The sequence below is a fragment of the Equus quagga genome, chromosome 13 (genome assembly GCF_021613505.1).
Source record: "Equus quagga isolate Etosha38 chromosome 13, UCLA_HA_Equagga_1.0, whole genome shotgun sequence".
NCBI lineage: Eukaryota > Metazoa > Chordata > Mammalia > Perissodactyla > Equidae > Equus > Equus quagga.
The window spans coordinates 53097450-53116235 of record NC_060279.1 but is presented as its reverse complement, the minus strand read 5'-3'; the positions used below and the strand labels follow the sequence as shown (position 1 = coordinate 53116235).

The 18786-nt window shown below is 40.7% G+C and overlaps 1 protein-coding gene across 2 annotated transcripts in view; it reads right to left on the bottom strand.

The window, feature by feature from the left end:
- The window catches only part of NUP93 (nucleoporin 93), a 102101-nt gene that overhangs the window by 36807 nt on the left and 46508 nt on the right, over window positions 1-18786 (bottom strand). For both annotated transcript variants that reach the window (XM_046682800.1, XM_046682801.1), the window contains exon 4: window positions 1728-1790. In XM_046682800.1, the coding sequence (XP_046538756.1) occupies window positions 1728-1790 (63 nt within the window). The remainder of the gene's footprint in view (window positions 1-1727; window positions 1791-18786) is intronic.

The window sequence follows — 18786 nt, the reverse complement described above, 5'->3', positions numbered from 1 at the left end:
GGGAGAGAACTGGGCAACTGAATTAAGAACAGGTGGGGAGCACTTGAACCCCATTTTCACAAAGGGAAGAGGGCAATATGCTTTGACTTCACACCCGCTTATTACTGAGCTGTTGCTGGCTTTTAGAAACTCTACATATGTTCTGATAATGTTGTTCTGTTTTTGCTGGGATGCACCAAATGGGAAAAGATAGGACACATTTGTGGTTTTGTAGCTTGTTTTCTTGGCATTTCAGCAGGACATTGGCAAGTTATTCAAACATGAAATTACCACCAAAATGCCAGGAAGCCGCTCACCTTTTGTTTGAAAACGACTCTTGCTCAGCGGCAATCTCCCGGTGTCCAGACAGGTAAAAGGTCCCCCCCAGGCCGCTCCCAACACGGGAACATCTCCCTCACAAACACATATGCACACATTTTGCACTGTGGTATGTCACTTAAATGTTTTGGCTGGCTGCACATTTAGTCTCAGTATGGCACAATGTTCAGAGACTGCCAATTCCAGAAACACATTCCGCAGGGTAAATGGATTAATAAAGCTTGGTGGTGGCATTCGACAATCCTAATTTAATTTTATTGGTCCTTTACAGCAGGAGAATCAATGTTGGTGGGTAACTCGCTCAAAGTATGAACCTAAAAAAAGAAAGGCTTTTTTTTTTAATATTTTCAAATCTGAATCAAATGAATTTCTCTATTTCTAGGAATATGTACTATTGCCAAAAATATAATTAATGAAATTTTAGGGAATTTTACTCTGATAATTAAACATATCAGTCATTTAAATAATGCCTTTGGAACACTTTCTTATAAACCAGAGCTGGCAAGCCCCCTGCTGCCCAGCTCACTCACATCAGCCCTATCGAGGCACTTCCACCCACACGGAAGATTTTAATAAAGACACTGAGATACCTGTGATACAAGGGTTATCTAAGTAAACATGAAAACAGACGTCCCCTTCACCCCTGCTTGCCTTTGCAGAGACAACCACTGCTGGCAGACTGGCGTGGACCCTCCAGCCTCCTTCCTAGGAAAAGATGCACTTTTGGAACCAGCTCCATGTGATGGCTGACCCTTCCTCCCTGCCCAGAAGACCCCAGTGGCCTCAGGAGCTCTTCCTCCATATGGGATGTTTTGGAAGGGTTTTGATCTTTTAATCCTTGTCAGAAACAAATGGAGATAACTCATATGTTAGCAAAGTAAACGATCATTTGAGTATCTTGAGGGAATACTTGCTGCAAAATACTGCTGCACATGCAACGGCAGCTCTGCCTGACTGATTTACCATCCTCTTGAGCACCAAGCTAGGTTTCTGCTTTTAAGAGCTTGGAAAAAATGTTAACATAAAAGGTAGCAGAGAAAGTCAAATTGTGTGATAAAAGGAAAAGAAATTGAGGAAAATTATCACTGATCATAATTGCTTTTCTGAACTGCTGATTCAGTAGAAACCAAAATACCACTTATGCCATAACAAGGAAACCAAACAACTTCTGGCTCTTCCACTTTAAGATGAATTTAATAATGAGTTGACTAGTCCAGTGTTTCAGATGCATTTCAGTCACTAAATACACATAAAGTTACAAGCATAGTATCTTCCTTAAAAACGGTCCCTGTAGAAGCTCCTCTGGTGAACTAGTTGTCCGAACAGGAGAGCTGGGCCTGGGAACAGGCTCCCGCTTCTGGCAGCTGCCCTCACCACAGTGTACATCTGCATTTGGGTTCGTTTCTTACCCTCTTCCGGGACTCTTCAATGGCAGACAGCAGGGCATTGTCCTTCTCATTCTTCAGGAAACCCTAGGAAAGAGGAAAGAAATGAAACAACTTAGGTTAAAATAAACCTTTTAATAATCAAACATACACTGTAGGAAAAAAAAATAAACATAAGGATATCTACTACCCCGCCCACCCTTACAAAACTCTCTCAACTCGAAAACATCAAAATAGATGGTTTTTACAGATGTTTCCTAGTTTCTTTCATTCTGGGAGCACATGATGATTGTTAGAAGGTAAAGTCCCCCTGAGGCAACAGTGTGGAGTCCCACGTCCTGTAAACATATCAAATGTGAACAGTCAAGATTGCCCTTCAAAATTCCTAAATGGCCCATATTATAGATACAGCTTTTACTATGCAACCAGTCACAGTTCCTCTGTTCCTTAGTTTTTATTTCTCGTTACTTTCAATTAACTCTGTTCAATTACTTCCTAGTACTGAGGAAGCCATCACCATCCACTCATCTGTGTGTTTTTCACTTGTTTGTCAATGGCTGGGATACCCCCAAATCATTTATTTACACATTTCTTCTGGGGTTTGCCACGTGTACTCCCTATTTCAGGCCTGATGACATCTGCTGCTTGTTTAATATAGGTAGGTGAAGAGGAGAGAGTCCACAAGTCTGGTTTAATATGCACAGGTTAAATGCCTGTAAAATGCAACTACACAGACCTAGTTTCATATCCTGATGCCTCCATTTACTAATGGAATGATTTTAGCCAACTCACCCAAACTCTCTAAACCTTAGTTTACTCATATGAAAAACCATCACTAATGAGATAATGTAACCAAGCACTTGGCCCAAGGTTCATACATGTAGCTCTATTATCAGACTCTATTACAATTAGATCTGTTGGTGATATTAAACAAAGAGACGCCCAGGGTGACCTCCTTACTGCTCTTCAGTGTCTTCACTGCTCAAGCTGAGGTCTTACGGAGGAGAGGCGGGACAGTCCTGACAGTCAGTCAAAGCTGCAGACAGAGTGGGCTTCCATGCCTGCCTCCATGCCAACACCTTGCCCTTCACACAAGGGTAAAGTTTCTTTTCCACAGCTTGGGGCGTGAGGGCCAAGTAGCAACAAGGAAGATGATCCATCAACTAATAGGTAGAGATCAAAGTCTCAGTTGGAACATGAAAGAATTCAAGTCACCCTATACATTAGACCCACCTATACTCTGAAACACAACGTCCTGCACATGAAGCACAATACTGTTGTATTTATACATGTCCAAAATGACCGGGTTTTTTCAAAACCATGTTTTTGCTCTTTTTTTTTTTTTTTTTTAGGAACTCTTTGGGGGAATATAATACAAAGTAGAATTAAACTAAAGCTTTTACAATGACACGCTAAATTAAAAAATATTATTTGATAGTTTTCTTGGAACTTACTGTCATGGTTAATTAACTAACTTTTGATTACTTACTATATTTTAATAACTGTAACATTTTAGTATATTTTGTTCAAACAGTCCCAGATATGAGGCTGCTGGTTCTTAAAATAAACAAGGGTGGGGGGGGGGGGGCCAAACAAGACTGGGGATATAAATTTAAATAAAATACTACCAATCTTCATGGATTTCCCAGATCTCTTAGGTATTGGTCCATGATTCTCCCCCACCTGCTGTCACACCCCAACCTGGGCAGTTCACTGGGATGGACAGGGACAACGGCCAGCAGCCCAGGAAACTGTTCCCTCACAGGCTCTGCCTCGGCAGTCTCTGAGGCAGCAATTAGGCAGCGCTGGGGACATGACAGGAAGACTGCTCCAAATATCTATACTGATAATTGGTGTTGGAGCGGGGTGAGGAGAGGCATCTGTCACTTACCTACTAATGCAATGGCTTCAATAAACCAGAACACATAAAACTAGGACCCCATGTGGTCCATTCAGAAGAGGGCAGCTTGTCACCATATGCCTGCTTCTAGCCATCGCAGGGGAGTCAGATATGAAATTATGGGCAGAATTTTAATACACCTTGTTTACACCCTTCACGGCAAATGATCACATCAAGTCAACAAACCTTTAGTGTGAATTCCCTTTCATGAGTGGTCTCCAATGGCTAAAGGCTTTAGTGTCAGCTTATAAACAAAGCTCTGGAATATTATCATCGACTGCCATTCCTGAACAAAGCGTAGGCATAGACTCTGCTCTGTTGTACCCTTTCGTGGCTGCTGCTATGGGAAGCTGATTGTCTAAACAAGTCACATTTTGGAGGTGGGGAGGTGATAACCATTGCCCTACAAGGCCTGGTCTCATTCTCTCTTTGGTTGGAGTGGGAAGGGCTGTGCCGAGCCCCTCACCCCACTCTGGGTTTCCTCTGCTCTTCCCAGTCAATGATCAGCCCATTCCATTCTTTTAACTGCACCGATGTCTACAAATAACCTACATACACAAAATTAAAACACAAATGCAAAGCAATAATCAGACACATTTGTTTAAAAACATAATATTCTATAAGAAACACTATTCCAAAATTTCTAACAGATGAAATTTCAAGTAGTGGTTAAGAAAGAAAAAGAAGAAAAGAGCTATTGCTTTGGGGCAGATTAGTCTCTTCTTTAAAATACTCATTATAAAGCTACATTCCAAAAATCTCACTTAAGTTAAATGAAGCATTTTGCATGAGAATCAAATTTTAGACCTCACCCACATTTGAACCAAGACCAAGAGCCATTGCGTACCTCAACAACTGGCCTTTCTCTACAGCAAAAACTGAGCCTACAAAATATGCAGATTTTGAATTTTAACTCTTCTTCCTTTAGTCTCTTCTAAAATGAAACACTAAAATAGGCTACATATCATATTCTATTTTTAAAAACAACACATTAGTGACCTATCTTTTGAAAAGAATCTTAAAAATAATAATTTATACAGTCAGAATAGTGCCGAAATTTGTGTGCCACCTAGTGGCAGTTACTTTCTTTTAAAGAACACATACCTCAACCAAAAATAAAGAACTAAAAAGCTAGGCAGAAACACACCTGCCTCAGCCCAAGTTTCCCAGAGATCTCTGCCTCAATTTCTCCTTTCCACATGCGTGTTTCCTCTCCCTCCAACTCTCTGTGGGGCACTTCTCATGGCCCTCGTCCCAGAGATACACTTGTACAGCTTATCGGAAAATGGGTTTTCTGTAGAGCTGAGCTGGGGCATTAAGAGTGAACTAGGAGGTGGGTTCTCTCCTTGGGGGGGCTCCCTGCCACACTGAAGACCCCTGGCACAGAGAAGGCCCAGCAGTCATCTCCCACTCGGAGATGCCAGGCGTCTATTACCCCCAGAGCTCCTTATCACTAACATCCCCTTTGCTTCCCAACAAGCACTGTTTCATTGCTCACAGTGCCCCCACCCTTGACCCCAGCCCTTCTACTGCTGGCCCACTCAATATTAAGAACATTCCATAAACATCTACAGGCCCGAAAGTAAGATAACTACTCCTGACTTCTGCAGCTGTATACTGCTCCTCACTACCAGAATCTTGCAAACAGATCCTCTTCTAACTGGCTTCTTGAACGGGTTTTGGTTTCAAGCTTTCTGTGACACACAATAGCTCCTATTCAGGAAGAATTAAGGGCCAGAGACTGCTCTAAGCAATTGTAAGACATTATTGCTAATCTTTTAACAATATGAAAGAACAGACATGAACACCCCACTTTCCCGCATCCACTTCCACCCCATTTTACAGGTAAGAAACAGATTTCAGCATTTAACTAACTTGATCGAGGGTTCCCGACCAGGAAGAGGCAGAGGCAAGATTCAAACACAGTTCTCAACTGTTTTCGAGATACTTGGAGAACAGTCAATTTCTAAATCGAGAAAATAAAGACAAACTTCTTTTTTTCTCTAAAAGGATGGAGACTAGGAAGGGAGCAAAATATCCTTAAATTTATTTTCTTCATCAGCTATTAGTTCTCTTTTACAGATGATGAAGCTGAAGGCTCAGAGAATACTAATTTGCATCCCAGTACTAACAAGAGCTAACACATGGAGACGGTGATTACTTTGTTGTGGTGTGTGTGACACACATCTGGTTCTAGTCCTCACTTTTAACCCAATGCTAAACTGTCTCTCAATGCTACTTAACTGATCATACTTTGAAGTATGTTCTTAATATAGGTTTAAAAGTTGAAAGAGCTGTATGAGATGGTTTCTAGAGTTTCTACCAACTCTAAAATGTTGTGGTTCCATATTAAGACCACCTAGTTTGTAACTCGCAAAGCTCAGACTTAAAATCCACATTTCCTGACCCCTTGTTTACCTTCTTCCTCTCTACCACTTTGTTTATTACCACAGCAAATCAAGGTGGGATAAACAGATACTTTACACTTGCATATTCATTCCTTTCTTCCCCCTGCCTCTATAGTTAGGTCAAGAACAAGACAATAAATGTCAAGTTTTGGGCATTCCTTTAAAAGTGTTTTTCAAAATGTGGGTCAGAACTCATAATTGCGTCATGAACTCAATCAGCATTTTTTAATAACATAAAATGCAACAGAGATATATGGTATGGGTAAATATGGTTTTGTGAAATTTTTATTTCAATTATAATCTACTTATTTGTATGTATGAAGTGGGTCATGATGTTAAATGTATTTCTTAGTATGGGTCCTAGACAAAAAAGCCAGAAATCATTGCTCTAGATGTCAACCCTACAGCATTCCAAAATATTATTACTATTTATTGCTGTGGAATAATAAACACTGTACATTTGCCCAAGCAATATCTCCAGCCACGTGTTCCATCTTGAATACAGGAAGTGGGCTGCCTGGCAACGTATACTGGCCGAGAACAACCCAGAATGTAACCGCAAGGTAAGCCGATTCTCCTATCAAACGTGTGGTCACATTTCAGGGACCTTGCAGTGAAACGCGCTCTTAAATGGCTCAGGGAGAGAAGCACGGGTGTGAAGCTGCCTTGTTTTCAATCACCACGCAGACTCTGGGTTTCAGAACACAACTATTCTGACTGCAAAATAGCTGACTCTCACTGTAGAAAAAGGCAGTGGGCAAAAGGATGTTTGTTTTTGTCAAATGGCCAAATTCTCTTAGCTTATTTACTTTCCAAAAGTGAAAACTGTTAAGAAATAAGGGTCTCTGAGAAAAATTTCAGTATCCACTTTAGCTAGGAAAGTAAGATGGCAAAAAAAGAGCCTACATTGATTCTTTCACATTTTTTTGCTTCCCACCTACAACAAATACGTGATCTGTTGAACAGTTACATAAACAGTTTGAACTGAAGAACACATAAATTCCTTGACCATTAAAAAATAAAACAAAGTAAGATAAACTAATCAGTCTAAGTTGGCCCCACAAAGCCATAGTCATATTTCACATGACCCTCAAAACACAAAAGACCATGTTCCTTCCCCTTCAACAATCCAGCCTGTGAAAATGAAGGGTGAGGCACCTGGGAGGCCAGCCACGCTACCAGAAGGTATCCGACACGAGACAAAACACATGGCAGGTGCCATAAAAATCTTGTATTTTCTCTCATTTAATACATACAATACACACAAATTAGTAGGAAATCTGTAACCAACATTCCAAATAAAATAATATTGACATAAGTAAGCAGTGACCATAGAAAATGGTCACTGATTGAAAAAAAACATTGCCAACACCCAGGAACATCTAGGAAGGCAAGGAAGGTAACAAAATACAGAGACCAAAACATAAATTTAACAAACAGAATAATCAAGAGGGTCTGCTCCAAGACGAAACAAGAATTCCAATAAGCACTGCAAGTATTCATTAGAACTTCAGACAGTGAAATGGAGAAGTGTCTGATTTCTATCAAGACAGGATTGTGAGTTGCACCCACTATTCTGCTTCAGCTCATTCTGAGTAAAACACCTATTCTCTAACCTCTCCCAAACCTTCTTCCCAATTTCTGAACGACTTTTCTGAAACCTTCTCTTGAGTGAAATTTTTACAATGGTAAAACTGCTACTTAAGGAGAAAGTGAGGAAGGACGAAGTAAGATACCGTCTTCAGACAGGCAGAACAGAAATCCCGCTGGGCTTATCAGATGGTGTGGACAAGCTTTTCATTAGCTCCCTTTGTGGTGTCTACAGAGAATGCCTCAAGGAATCTTTCAAGCGCAAAGAGATGGTCATTACTGATAAAGCCCAAAAGATGAATAGAGGAATTTTGAAATTTGGGCCTTTCCAAGATTTGGGGAACTTTCATAAAGTGTTATAGCATGTTTGGTTATTTTATTAGCTCAATACTTAATGCAATAAAATAAGAATACATAAAATGTCAGCTTAAAAGCTCATGAGAGACTGAATCTCCTTTTGCCAGGAACACAGAATGAATAGTAAATCCAGCCTTCATTTTCCAACTCAGATGTTTAGAGTAACTCCCACTGCCTGTTCTCTACAAAAATTTTTAATATTTTAAATCATTTGTTCACAGATTGCATTAAATGTCTCTCTCATATAGCTATATAGAGATACATATCTTCAAAAAATACCCCTGCAGAAAGCAAGGCTAAGCCAGCAGAGTAGACATCATCAATTGTAACATATTTTTAACACTGCTCGATGATTTCTCACTGTGCACTTATGCAAAAGCCTAGTCACTCTCATTCAGCAGGTGGCAGCAGACCCTGCAAGAGTGGCTGTGGATTCCCACTACTTGCCAGCTCAGCAGATCCATGGGTCTGCAGGCAGCTGTGGAGCCACAGGTGGCACACCTTGGTGCTATAACATGGTGTTGTGTGGGCACCAGGCCATCTGTTACTGTCAGGCTGCCAGGTCCCATTTTGTACATGGTGTCTGCTACTAGGCAAAACAAAGGGTCAGACAATTACGTGATGGATTTGGGTCCATTAAGGCAAAACAAATCACTTGCTCCTATAATTCACATAGGTTTACAGGACGGTCTACAAATTCTCACAGGTTGAAGAGAATTCAGTCTGTGCAAGGAGATTCTAAACCCAAGAATAGACAGCTCTGAGCAGTGCCTCCTCCTGGACCTGCCTCGAGCCTTACAGGCAAGCATTCTGACTTAAGTAGCCACCTGGTCTCTTCAAGGGCATGCCAATACGGCCGTGATACAATTCCACACCTGTGCCTTCTGGAAAAGCCACAGACCTTCAAGAGAGCCACTCACATAAGTCCATCTAATTGCCTTTGGTGAACCCCTTCCTATTACTGCTCCCCACCCCAAATACACACAAAAAAAGAAGAAAAATAACTACCATATAACAAAAACCCAACTTCCAAGATTGTCAACATTGGGTAAAGGATGAATAGAAGACGGAGGACTCACCCAGAAGGGAAAGTCATCTTTGAGAATGGGGAAATGCCATTCCTGGGGCGCAGGGGTGTGAAGCACACCTCCCTTGTCAACACACTGTGAGCACGTAACTACTAGATGCCTCTTCCTATTGCTACACAAGACATCAAGCTGGAGCTGCTTAGCACATTGGGTTGCTGCACTTGGAAAGTAAGGCCAAGGTTATAGGCTGCATCCCTGTAAGAGGCATTTAAATCGCTGTGCTACTGCTGCAAAGCCAGTTCTGCCCCCTTTACGGGGCCCAGGGCATTCCTATTATCTGTTGCCTATCCCTGGCCATCCAAGAAAGGAAAGCAACCTGGCCAACTCCGTTCTGAAAGACTCCATGTAGAGGGGGAACAAGCAGTAAGGGTGTAATATAAATGAGTGAAATAATAAATGATGGCTATTTAGGCACTAGTGGGAAAAAAATGCTTTTCAGCAGAACTACCCCCTCCTCTGAAATCCAGCAAAGCCCTGCAATAACCTTTCAGGGTTGTGGAAGCAACGTTCCCCTGCTGGTCCCAGGAGGTCTGGGAAAAGGCTGTGACTTGCTCAGTGCTGATACCTCACCACTTCCAGAAAAGCAAGGCAGAGCCCGCACCCTAGTGAGAGGGGCCGTGATGCAGCAGGATGTACCCTGCTGCGGTGGCTGGGCCTCGGCTGGCCATCCTCTCTCCACTTCTGTAAGCGGGGCCGGGGAGGGGCAGGAACACTAGAGGCCAAGAGAGGGAGGAGGGCAGCCAGCCAACTGCTCTCGGACTGCTGAGGTGGCTCTGTGGGAGAAAGCAAGGACAGTAACCGAGCACTTTTATCACCCCCCCCACCCCCCAAACCTAGCATACTTGCATCCCTATGGGGACACAAGAACAGGAGCATTCCAAAGAGAAAACTTTTCAATCTAGCTTTGCAAGTGGAACATAACAGTGTGCCGGAGTATGTCTGGCTTCAAAAGGCAGCAGAAGAACCCTCTCCTCACCCAAAGGTATGAATAGATCTAAAAAATATTAATCCCACAGTCACTTTAAGGTGATGGAAAGATAAGGAGGATACATTAAGGGACAATAAAAATATTTTAATATGCCTTTGGCGAACTGATTTCCATCTTGGAGATGGATGAGTCAAAGAACTGTGGATAGTAAAACTGCACTGCAGCATAAAATGGGAACACATCAATAATGGCCTTTATCACGGCCACAGCCCCTCCCACTGCCTCCCAAGCCCCCTGAAAGAACTCATTCAAACAACCCTGTATTATAAAAACACAGATCCCCTGGCTCTAGTGTCTTTTCCCTTTGGAAACAAAAGCAAGATCTGGGGGCTGTAAGGACAGACAGCAGAGGGTGTGTCTCTGGGCCAGTCAGGTAGGAGCTGAGCAGTGTTTGCCAGGCTTGTCTACAGTGCTTAGGATTAAGTCTCAAGTCCTACTTAGCAAGCACAAGGAGCGCTGTTAGTCCAGACAATGTTTGGGAAGCACGTGTCATGTTAATTCCCTGCTGGTACACGGTGTCAGTCATTTACACTGCAGTCGAAAATCACGGCTCCTCCCGCTATGCAGCACAGCTTATGCTGATGGGACTGGAGCACTGATCATCATGGCTGTCACAGAAAAGGAGCTCTGGTTCTGCTGCAGTTTCTTCTCCTTCAGAAATTCTTTTTCAAAAATTCATTTGGGGACCACTAAAACAAATAAGAGACCTTCTCTTTTATAACTTCACGTTGTCTTAAATGGAATTTGTTATGGCACTCCCCTGCCAACAGTCCTCAGAATTTCTAAAACCTTAATTAAGTTTGGAAACATTCTGAGTTTACCCTGTCAGAGCTGAGGAAATACTGCAGGACGCAGCGCTCCCCACTGTCACCACGGGTACAGAAAACACGGAACGTTGCTGAGATGGAGTGGCAAATACAAGCAACAGCAGGAGAGAGGGCCAGATCATTTTTCAAATACAAACTGCCCCAAACTGACAGGGAGCGAGAGCCTTTTACTAGCCCGTCTGTAGCAGGAGGAAGGGCGACCGTGCACGGTGGGCCCTCAGCTGGAGTTAGGGGAGCGCTCTGCTGGGAGGGCACGTCAGAGCGCCTGGCTCCGTCCCAGCTCAGAGCAGACGAACATGGCGTCCTGGCCCAACCCAGGAGATGAGCACTTCACCCTTCATGCCGAGTCAACGCAATGGCCCTAAGAGCTCAGCCTGCAGGATTTTTAAATGTTTGTTTACAAATGATAAATTTATAATGCCTGTCCTCTAAAATACAGGCCCAGGAAGCCTCCGCGCACAGCTCAGTAAGTCACTTCTGACAAGACTGAAAGCGCACATCTCTCCGAGTTAGGCTGCTAAAGCAAAGACAGACTTTGCTGAAGGCTCGATCCATTAGACCTGTCCGTCTCCAGCAAGCCCGAAAAGAGATGGCGTCAAATGCAGACAGAGACGCAACACAGCACACACTAGGAGGCAGGTGGCCTGGGTTTAGGGCAAAATCACCTGTTTTCTAGATGTATGACCTTGAGAAAGTTGTTTAGCTACAGTAAACCTTGCTTTACCTCACGGTGGGATGAGCTGACTGCACGACACAAACTCCAAGGCTACCTCCAGAAATTCCAACTCCGTGAGACATGCAAACAGGTAAGAAAATAGCACTGTTGCTACCACTATGGCTATAGTCGACTTCCAAAATAATCCAGACCTTGAACCACAAAAGAAATACAATAAACTTTGTTTTTGAAGGCAGCGGACATATATTTTATATACAAAGTAACCAAAGCCCACAAAATGCTAGAATGAAAATCAGAATCAAAGACAAATAACATATTTTCACAGGAATGCTAGTCTTATCTGGCCATAAAACGGGAAGCATATTGTCCTGTTTTCTGAAAATCCATCCTATATTGGAAGGAGTAAGGTCCTATATTAAAAAAAAAAAAGAAGAAGAAAACACAAAGCAAGGAATTTCAGAAGTGTTGAGATAAAATATCTATTTGAAATTTTATTTTATCCATATTTGCCAACAATTTCTTAAAAGCAACAATCGGAAGCTATCTAGATATGAGTGCTAATAAAGACTTTACTTCAGGAAAATTTCAAAATTTCCATCTTCTAAAAAAGTAACTGTAAATTGGCAAGGCAGTGCTCCCAGAGGTGTCTTCAGACCTGACTGAAGGAAAGAACTCGTGTGGCCCACCTTGTCTCATCGTGCTCCTGGGGACGCCATTTTCCTCCTTCCTCACTGCCATCTTAGTGCCACGGGATGCTTCCGAGCGGGCTGGCCGACGTGCCTGCTTATCTACATCATGGCACTGCCAGAGCAGTCAAAGGTTTGATAGGAAGACATTTTTTGTAGCAAAAAGAATCAGCCTTTCACTCTCTTCCTACAGTCGCACTAAAATTTTATGAGAAAACTGCAGAGCTCCCAGATTGAAGAGATTTGGGAGTCTCCTACAAGTACCAGAAAGGAAGCCTCTTCCCGGTGGCCAAACTTGAGTAGACATGGTGGAGGCAAAGCAAATGGGCAGCTCCCGGGTCTCTGCCATCTCCCAGAGCACTACTACCCAGCTCACACAAAGCCGGAGGAAGAAAAGACCAGAATCTTCAACTAAGTTTCACCTTAAAAATTTCAAAGGAAGGCTTTGTGACCCCTTTCATGCCATCCAACCAAACATTTTATGCACGCAAAGCTGCAGTTAAAATGGAGTTCTAATTTGCTGCCCTAAAACTCTCTTATTTCAAAATGCAAGCCTTATAAAAATCAAAGAAAAAGACTCCCTTTGCCTTCTACCGTATATCTAAACAATTAATATCTTAAATGTCCCTCACAAGATTAAAAAATTTATATTAAGATCTAGGCTCTCATGCTGCAAGCAGAAGATTTATGCAAGATTTATGGAGTCTTTATAGGATTCTAAACAGGGCTTAGGATAACTGAGCCTTCCTATTTCAACGGAAAGACTGATGTGACAATCCCCCTCTCCCCTAGTTTCAAGAACATCTTTTAATTAGAGAAAACAGCAGTCAGTGAGTAGGATGAACAACAGCCAGTGCAAGGCCTAGAGGAACAGCTGGCTTTATAAATTTGGTATCAAGTTAAAAGGACTCTCAAATACCCAGTTCTGTGAAGATTCAACTCCTGAAACGGCTACTAAAGCATTCTGAGCAAATTCTTCATGGTACAGTTCACTGTAAAATACACTTACTATAAATTCTTCAGGGCTAAGTGCCTTTAAAAAGATAAACACACAAATCAAAGTTAAAATCCACTTGTTTCCTCTTAGTAACAGCATAAAGGAACAAAGGAATAAGCCGAGTCAAATCCAATTAATTTTAAGAATCAAGATTTCTAAGCTTACAATCACAAACAAGAGTTTTACACAAGTAGCTTTGAAGTCACAACTATTAATTAAACAGAAAGCACTAAAAATTATCCCCATTAACGAGAGTGAAAGCTTCAATCTATTGATCTTTTAAGACAAAATCTTTTGTTAAAACATTTTTTCTTACATATTTTAATCAGCTATTATAGATCATTAACATGGAAGCGGTTTTCTTAAACAAACAAAAAAAAGAACTAAAATACAGCAATTTTCTTCAGAATGGAAAACAAACTGTTTGCAAAAGACAGTGAAAAGAAGCCTAAACTCTTTTAAATAGACCATATTTAGATTCCTTTTTTCTCTCAAGTGTCATTTTGTGTGACTAGTGATAAATTCATGCCTCTCATTAACTTAAATTACCAATGAATAATTAATTACAAGTATGTGTTAAAATCATTCATAAAACCTACATTTCAAGTATATATATCACAACTGGTTTCTAACACATACATTAAAAAAGGCATCAAAGAACCTGTGTTACACCTTTCATATTTGTGGCATTCATTTTAAAGTCTATTTTGCTTATTCAATCAAAGACAAATTTTCAACCTCTCACCGCTATGTGAGTCTGAGAAATACTTACTGTAGACAAAAGGGTTCCATTTTCTTTGTGGGAATGTTCTCCACTCTCCTAGAGAACTCTTCTATGCAGTGTGCAAATTCATTTTCTGAGTTTTACAGTAACAAAGCTCTTGTGCCATAGAACCTAATGTAAATGAAATGGCCCTGCAGCTGCCTTCAGAACCCAGCTCACCTCAACCATGATACAGCTAATTGTTAAAAATGGTGGCTGAGACATTTTCCATACATTAAATTAAGGAGCTCTGATGAAGGCGCTGGCATCCACCCACTTCAGACAAAGGAAAATAATTTGCAACAGTACCAAGGCATGGATAATTGAGTCATCTCCCATACAGGGTCAATGTTAGATGTTTCCTCCATCTTCACAAAAGGCAAACCACAGCTCATTGTCTCATCTCAGAAATCAATTCTTTGCAATGCTGCACTGGGTCAGAGTTTTAAAGGAATCTTAGTCGTGGGTAAATCCAGACCTCCAATGCCGAGACGAGCGAAATTCTCACAGTTCCTCTCCCTTCCCTGAGCAGCTCTCCTCCATTCCCCACTTGACAGCTCCTCAAGTCTTCCTATTGTTAAGAGTACAGAAAGTCCCACACCTCTGAGGGAGCTAAATGTCTCAACTAGGTGAGCAATTTCCAAGACCATGCTTTGAAAAGAAGTCCAGACCCTACAGGTCCCATGATACAAATACATTCCCTGGGATAAAAAGCTATACATCATTGTCTTTTGTGTTGTTTTTAAGGAAGACAACAAGCAAGCTGCTTTTTAATGCTGAATTAAAAGCATTTTATCTCTGATATTAATCAAAGTATTAAAAGTGTTGTAGACAACATTTATAATTTTATTACCCTCCAGATAATGCTTACATGACTGAGGAAGTTTTCATTTCCCTTACACAAATCACATTCTCTACAGCAAAAATTTGAAATATACTTAAAGGACTCGTCACACTCTTTTGAGGATGAATTTAAGAAAGGAAACACAACTATCCTAATTTAAATTACCAACATTTGATAATACTTAAGAATCCACATCTTTGGTGCCTCTATTTAATTACTCTCATTTAAAGCCTTATGCTAAAGCATTTCCTGTGAGATAATTCCAAATACCTCTAACAGTACTTTTTCCTACAACAAAATATAAATGACTGAATTCCTTAGTAAGGCATCCTATACACATACACACACACACACACCCCTATAATCCCAAAGAAAGATCTTGTTTTAGCAAAGAAAAGAAATTCTATTTTAATATTTTACCTCCTATAAGAATTCTGCAGTTTACATGCATCTTTCTTAAAAATCCTAAAGAAAGTTTACACTACTTACTACTTAAAGATGAAGTCTGCAAAAATCCTAAATAACAATCTAAATCTTTAAGCAAATACCTCTCTGCCCCACCCAACAGATGTTTTTAAAGAGAAATATCAGGATGACAAGGCACAAATCTGAACAATTCTCAGGAGAATCAAGTACTTTTTCTATCAAATGAGTTAAATGATTTTGAATTTATCTCAAAATTTTAAACTAACCAAGACCTTGTCTTTCAGAGGTACTGCAACAATATGCTGTCACTCTATTTACCAGTACGCATTTACCTTAATTTCTTTACAAAACATTAGTAATCCTACCTGCAGCTCTCAAATGTAAAGAGTTACAGACCGCTCGATGCTGTTGGTCACTGCAGCTCTTCCATACCTTCTATGTGGGATGAGCTTTGTTGGAACAAGTGCTCAAGTTTTTCCCACTACAAACAGCCAGAATTGAGAGTCGAGGGAGGAAGAGGGAGGGAGAGAGGAGAGAGAGAGAAAGAAGAAAAAAGAAAAGAGAACACCCTGCAAATGTTGATATGACTGAAGCACTAAAGAGTCCAATTAGACAATAAGATTGCAGGGTCTCCTTAAAAAGGATGCACTGCAGCCCCCGGGGCACAGCATCATCACTCCTGCTGCTCTACACAAATTCAGAGAAGTCAGCCATCAGTTTGAAAGCACAAACTGATGGGAGTAACAGTTTATAGGTTACAGAAGGGTATTTTATTGTTAACGGACTGTACCAAGTTAAGATTTAAAAGGGGGAGAGACAACATGTAGGCAAGGGAAGCTATGATACTTTTTTTTTCCCCAACCCAAGCCACCGCAATTACTCTGATGTGAATTTTTGATGACTTCCGACATCTTGCATGGTTAATAATCGCTTCAGCTGTCATGTTTGGTTAATGTGGAAAATGCATTTGCTGCATTGTGATGCAGTGCTGTGGCCACAGATTGTAACACCAGTTGTGAAGCTGGTCCCTTAACTGAGCAGCAGGAATTTGCACATGCCATGATGCTAAAATAAATGGTAGTTAAAAGATTTTCTACAGCAGCAAACAGATTCTGCCATTTTAGCCTACAGAATGTGTAGCTCCAACATACACAAGCATCTCAGTCTCAGATCACTGTGCCCTCTTCAACTGCACTGTCCTTCAAACAAACAGTAAATTCACCATCTTAAATGTTTGGCCTCTCAGTAGTTAAAAGATTTTGATACTGTTTAAATAACTGTTCAGATTAATTACAGCTTTGAACAGAACTGAGGTTATTTGCATTTCAGGAATATACAGCCAATGAAACTGTCAGTGACACAGGAAAATGCAGACCTTTTATTAACATATGCTCAGCTCAACTGTCACTTCTTTGTATAACATTTAAGGAAAAAAATATAGGGTGTGTAAGTAATGAATATTCCCGTCCTACTGTAATGGTTTTTAAAAGTGCTCCTCAGAAAGGGCTTTTTTCCCCTCCATGTTTTAATGTATAACCTGAAAATTAAAGACTACATTAAAATACTAACATGCGATTTTCATTGTCACTAAAAGAAATTCAATGCAGCAAACAACCGTACAATTACAGGAAAGCTTGTGAAAAAGCAAAGATGAAACAGCATTAGAACCAGGCACCAGATGATAAAAGTCAGGCCAGTCAGGTAGTGGACCATCATTATGGTGCAGATTGCAAAAGAAAAATCAAGAGAAAGACCCTTCCATCTTCAGAAATGAAACCCACAAACCCTATGATTGCAATCTGTTGGTTGCAAAACCAACACCTACGCTGCAGAACCTGAAGGACACATAACATTTGCCAATTTCACAATATATTTTTATACAAATATTAACTTGGATGCTTAGCATCTACAATTTGGCTACTCAAGGTTCTTATTCATCTACAATCACCATCTTGGTATTTAAAGAAGCAGAACCAAGTTATAGATTTCATTGCTTTATAAAAATTAACTTATTTCTTACATCAGAACTTTTGCCAATTAAATGCTCAGAGTTGAGGATGTTTCAGACGTTTCTGCCTTATTAAAAAAAAATAAATGAACAAGAATGAGCATAGGAACACATTGGTGTCGAAACAGTGAATAACAATGAAAGAATTTATGTTACTAAGATAAAAATCAACCCATGATTTCCTTTGTTTTATTCATTGTGATAGCACCAAATGCATAATTTGGAGGTGCATGTGTTAACAAGCTCTGTAACGCTGAAGAGCTTTCTAGTTTTATTTCTTATCCTAACAAAATTAACTGTACCAACAGTGCTATTTGGTGCCATACCAGATGTCACAGTAGTTGTAGCTAACATTCAACAATTCAAGCTTTTTTTTGTTCCAGACCCAATACAAGGTACCACTGGCAGCTAAGAAACTGCACAAGAAGGAGGGAGGGAGGGAACGTGTGTTGGGATAGCTTTGAAATTAACCAGGCTCAGCTTATGCTCCAATTACTGAACAAAAGACAATCCTGGGGGACCTCTCTCTGAACCAGTGCAAGAAGCAAACTCTTTTGTTTCTGATCAAATAAATACTGTGTTGAAGCACAGTGGATGTACAGCAATAGGAGTCTCTGCCTGGGGATGGAAGGGGCAAGAAAAAAAGAACTCGAAGACCCAAATGTAGTTAAGAGTCAAACCATTTCACTGATGGTTAAAACCTACTCCTGAGGGAGACATCTGAAGTTCACTACAGGGAAGTGAGAAAGCCCCCTTTAATTACTTAAAAAAACCCCACTCATCAGGTCACTATTAAGACATTTTTCTTCGTCGGTACAGCCAACAAATAAATTACAAGGATATATCTTTACGCTAGAATAAACTGTAAAACAGCCCAGACTCCATCTTCCCCTAATCTGTGAGTATCCCAAGGAAACCAGATGAGTTGCAGAATATAACGGCTGCAAAGGATGTCGGAGTAGAGGGTACTGAGAAGTGTAACTAACCTGCCTTCAGACCCCAGGTGCCTATATGTATGCCAAGGTCTTAGAACCACTGGGAAGAAGACACCTTACAAACGATGTATTTCTCCACTTGTTTTATCAGTAGCTGAACATAAAGTGATCCATTCCTAAATGTCTATTTGGTAGTCCATTGTTTAATTTTGTGTTTTGGCTTTATACAGCTGTAAGCACCAAAAACTAAAACAAAGAGAAAAGGGTAGACAACTAGTGGACCCTGCATTTATTAATATAAGGAATGAAAACAGGCTCGCGTATATAAATGCAGGGACGACGTCTGATCCTTTCTACCAAAGGGAATTGACACCGTCTTTTCAAAATTCTCTGTGCACTGCACCATTCTGAACTACAACAGCCACCTTGTACATGAGATACACACTCTCTATAAAAAATCTAGACACCCAAAAGTAAGGACAGATGCATCTTACTACCACAATGACCCAAGTATATTAAGGTCTCTGTATTGAAAGACCTCCAAATTTCAGATGAGGGCTTGAATTTTCAAACAGTATTCCATACAAAAT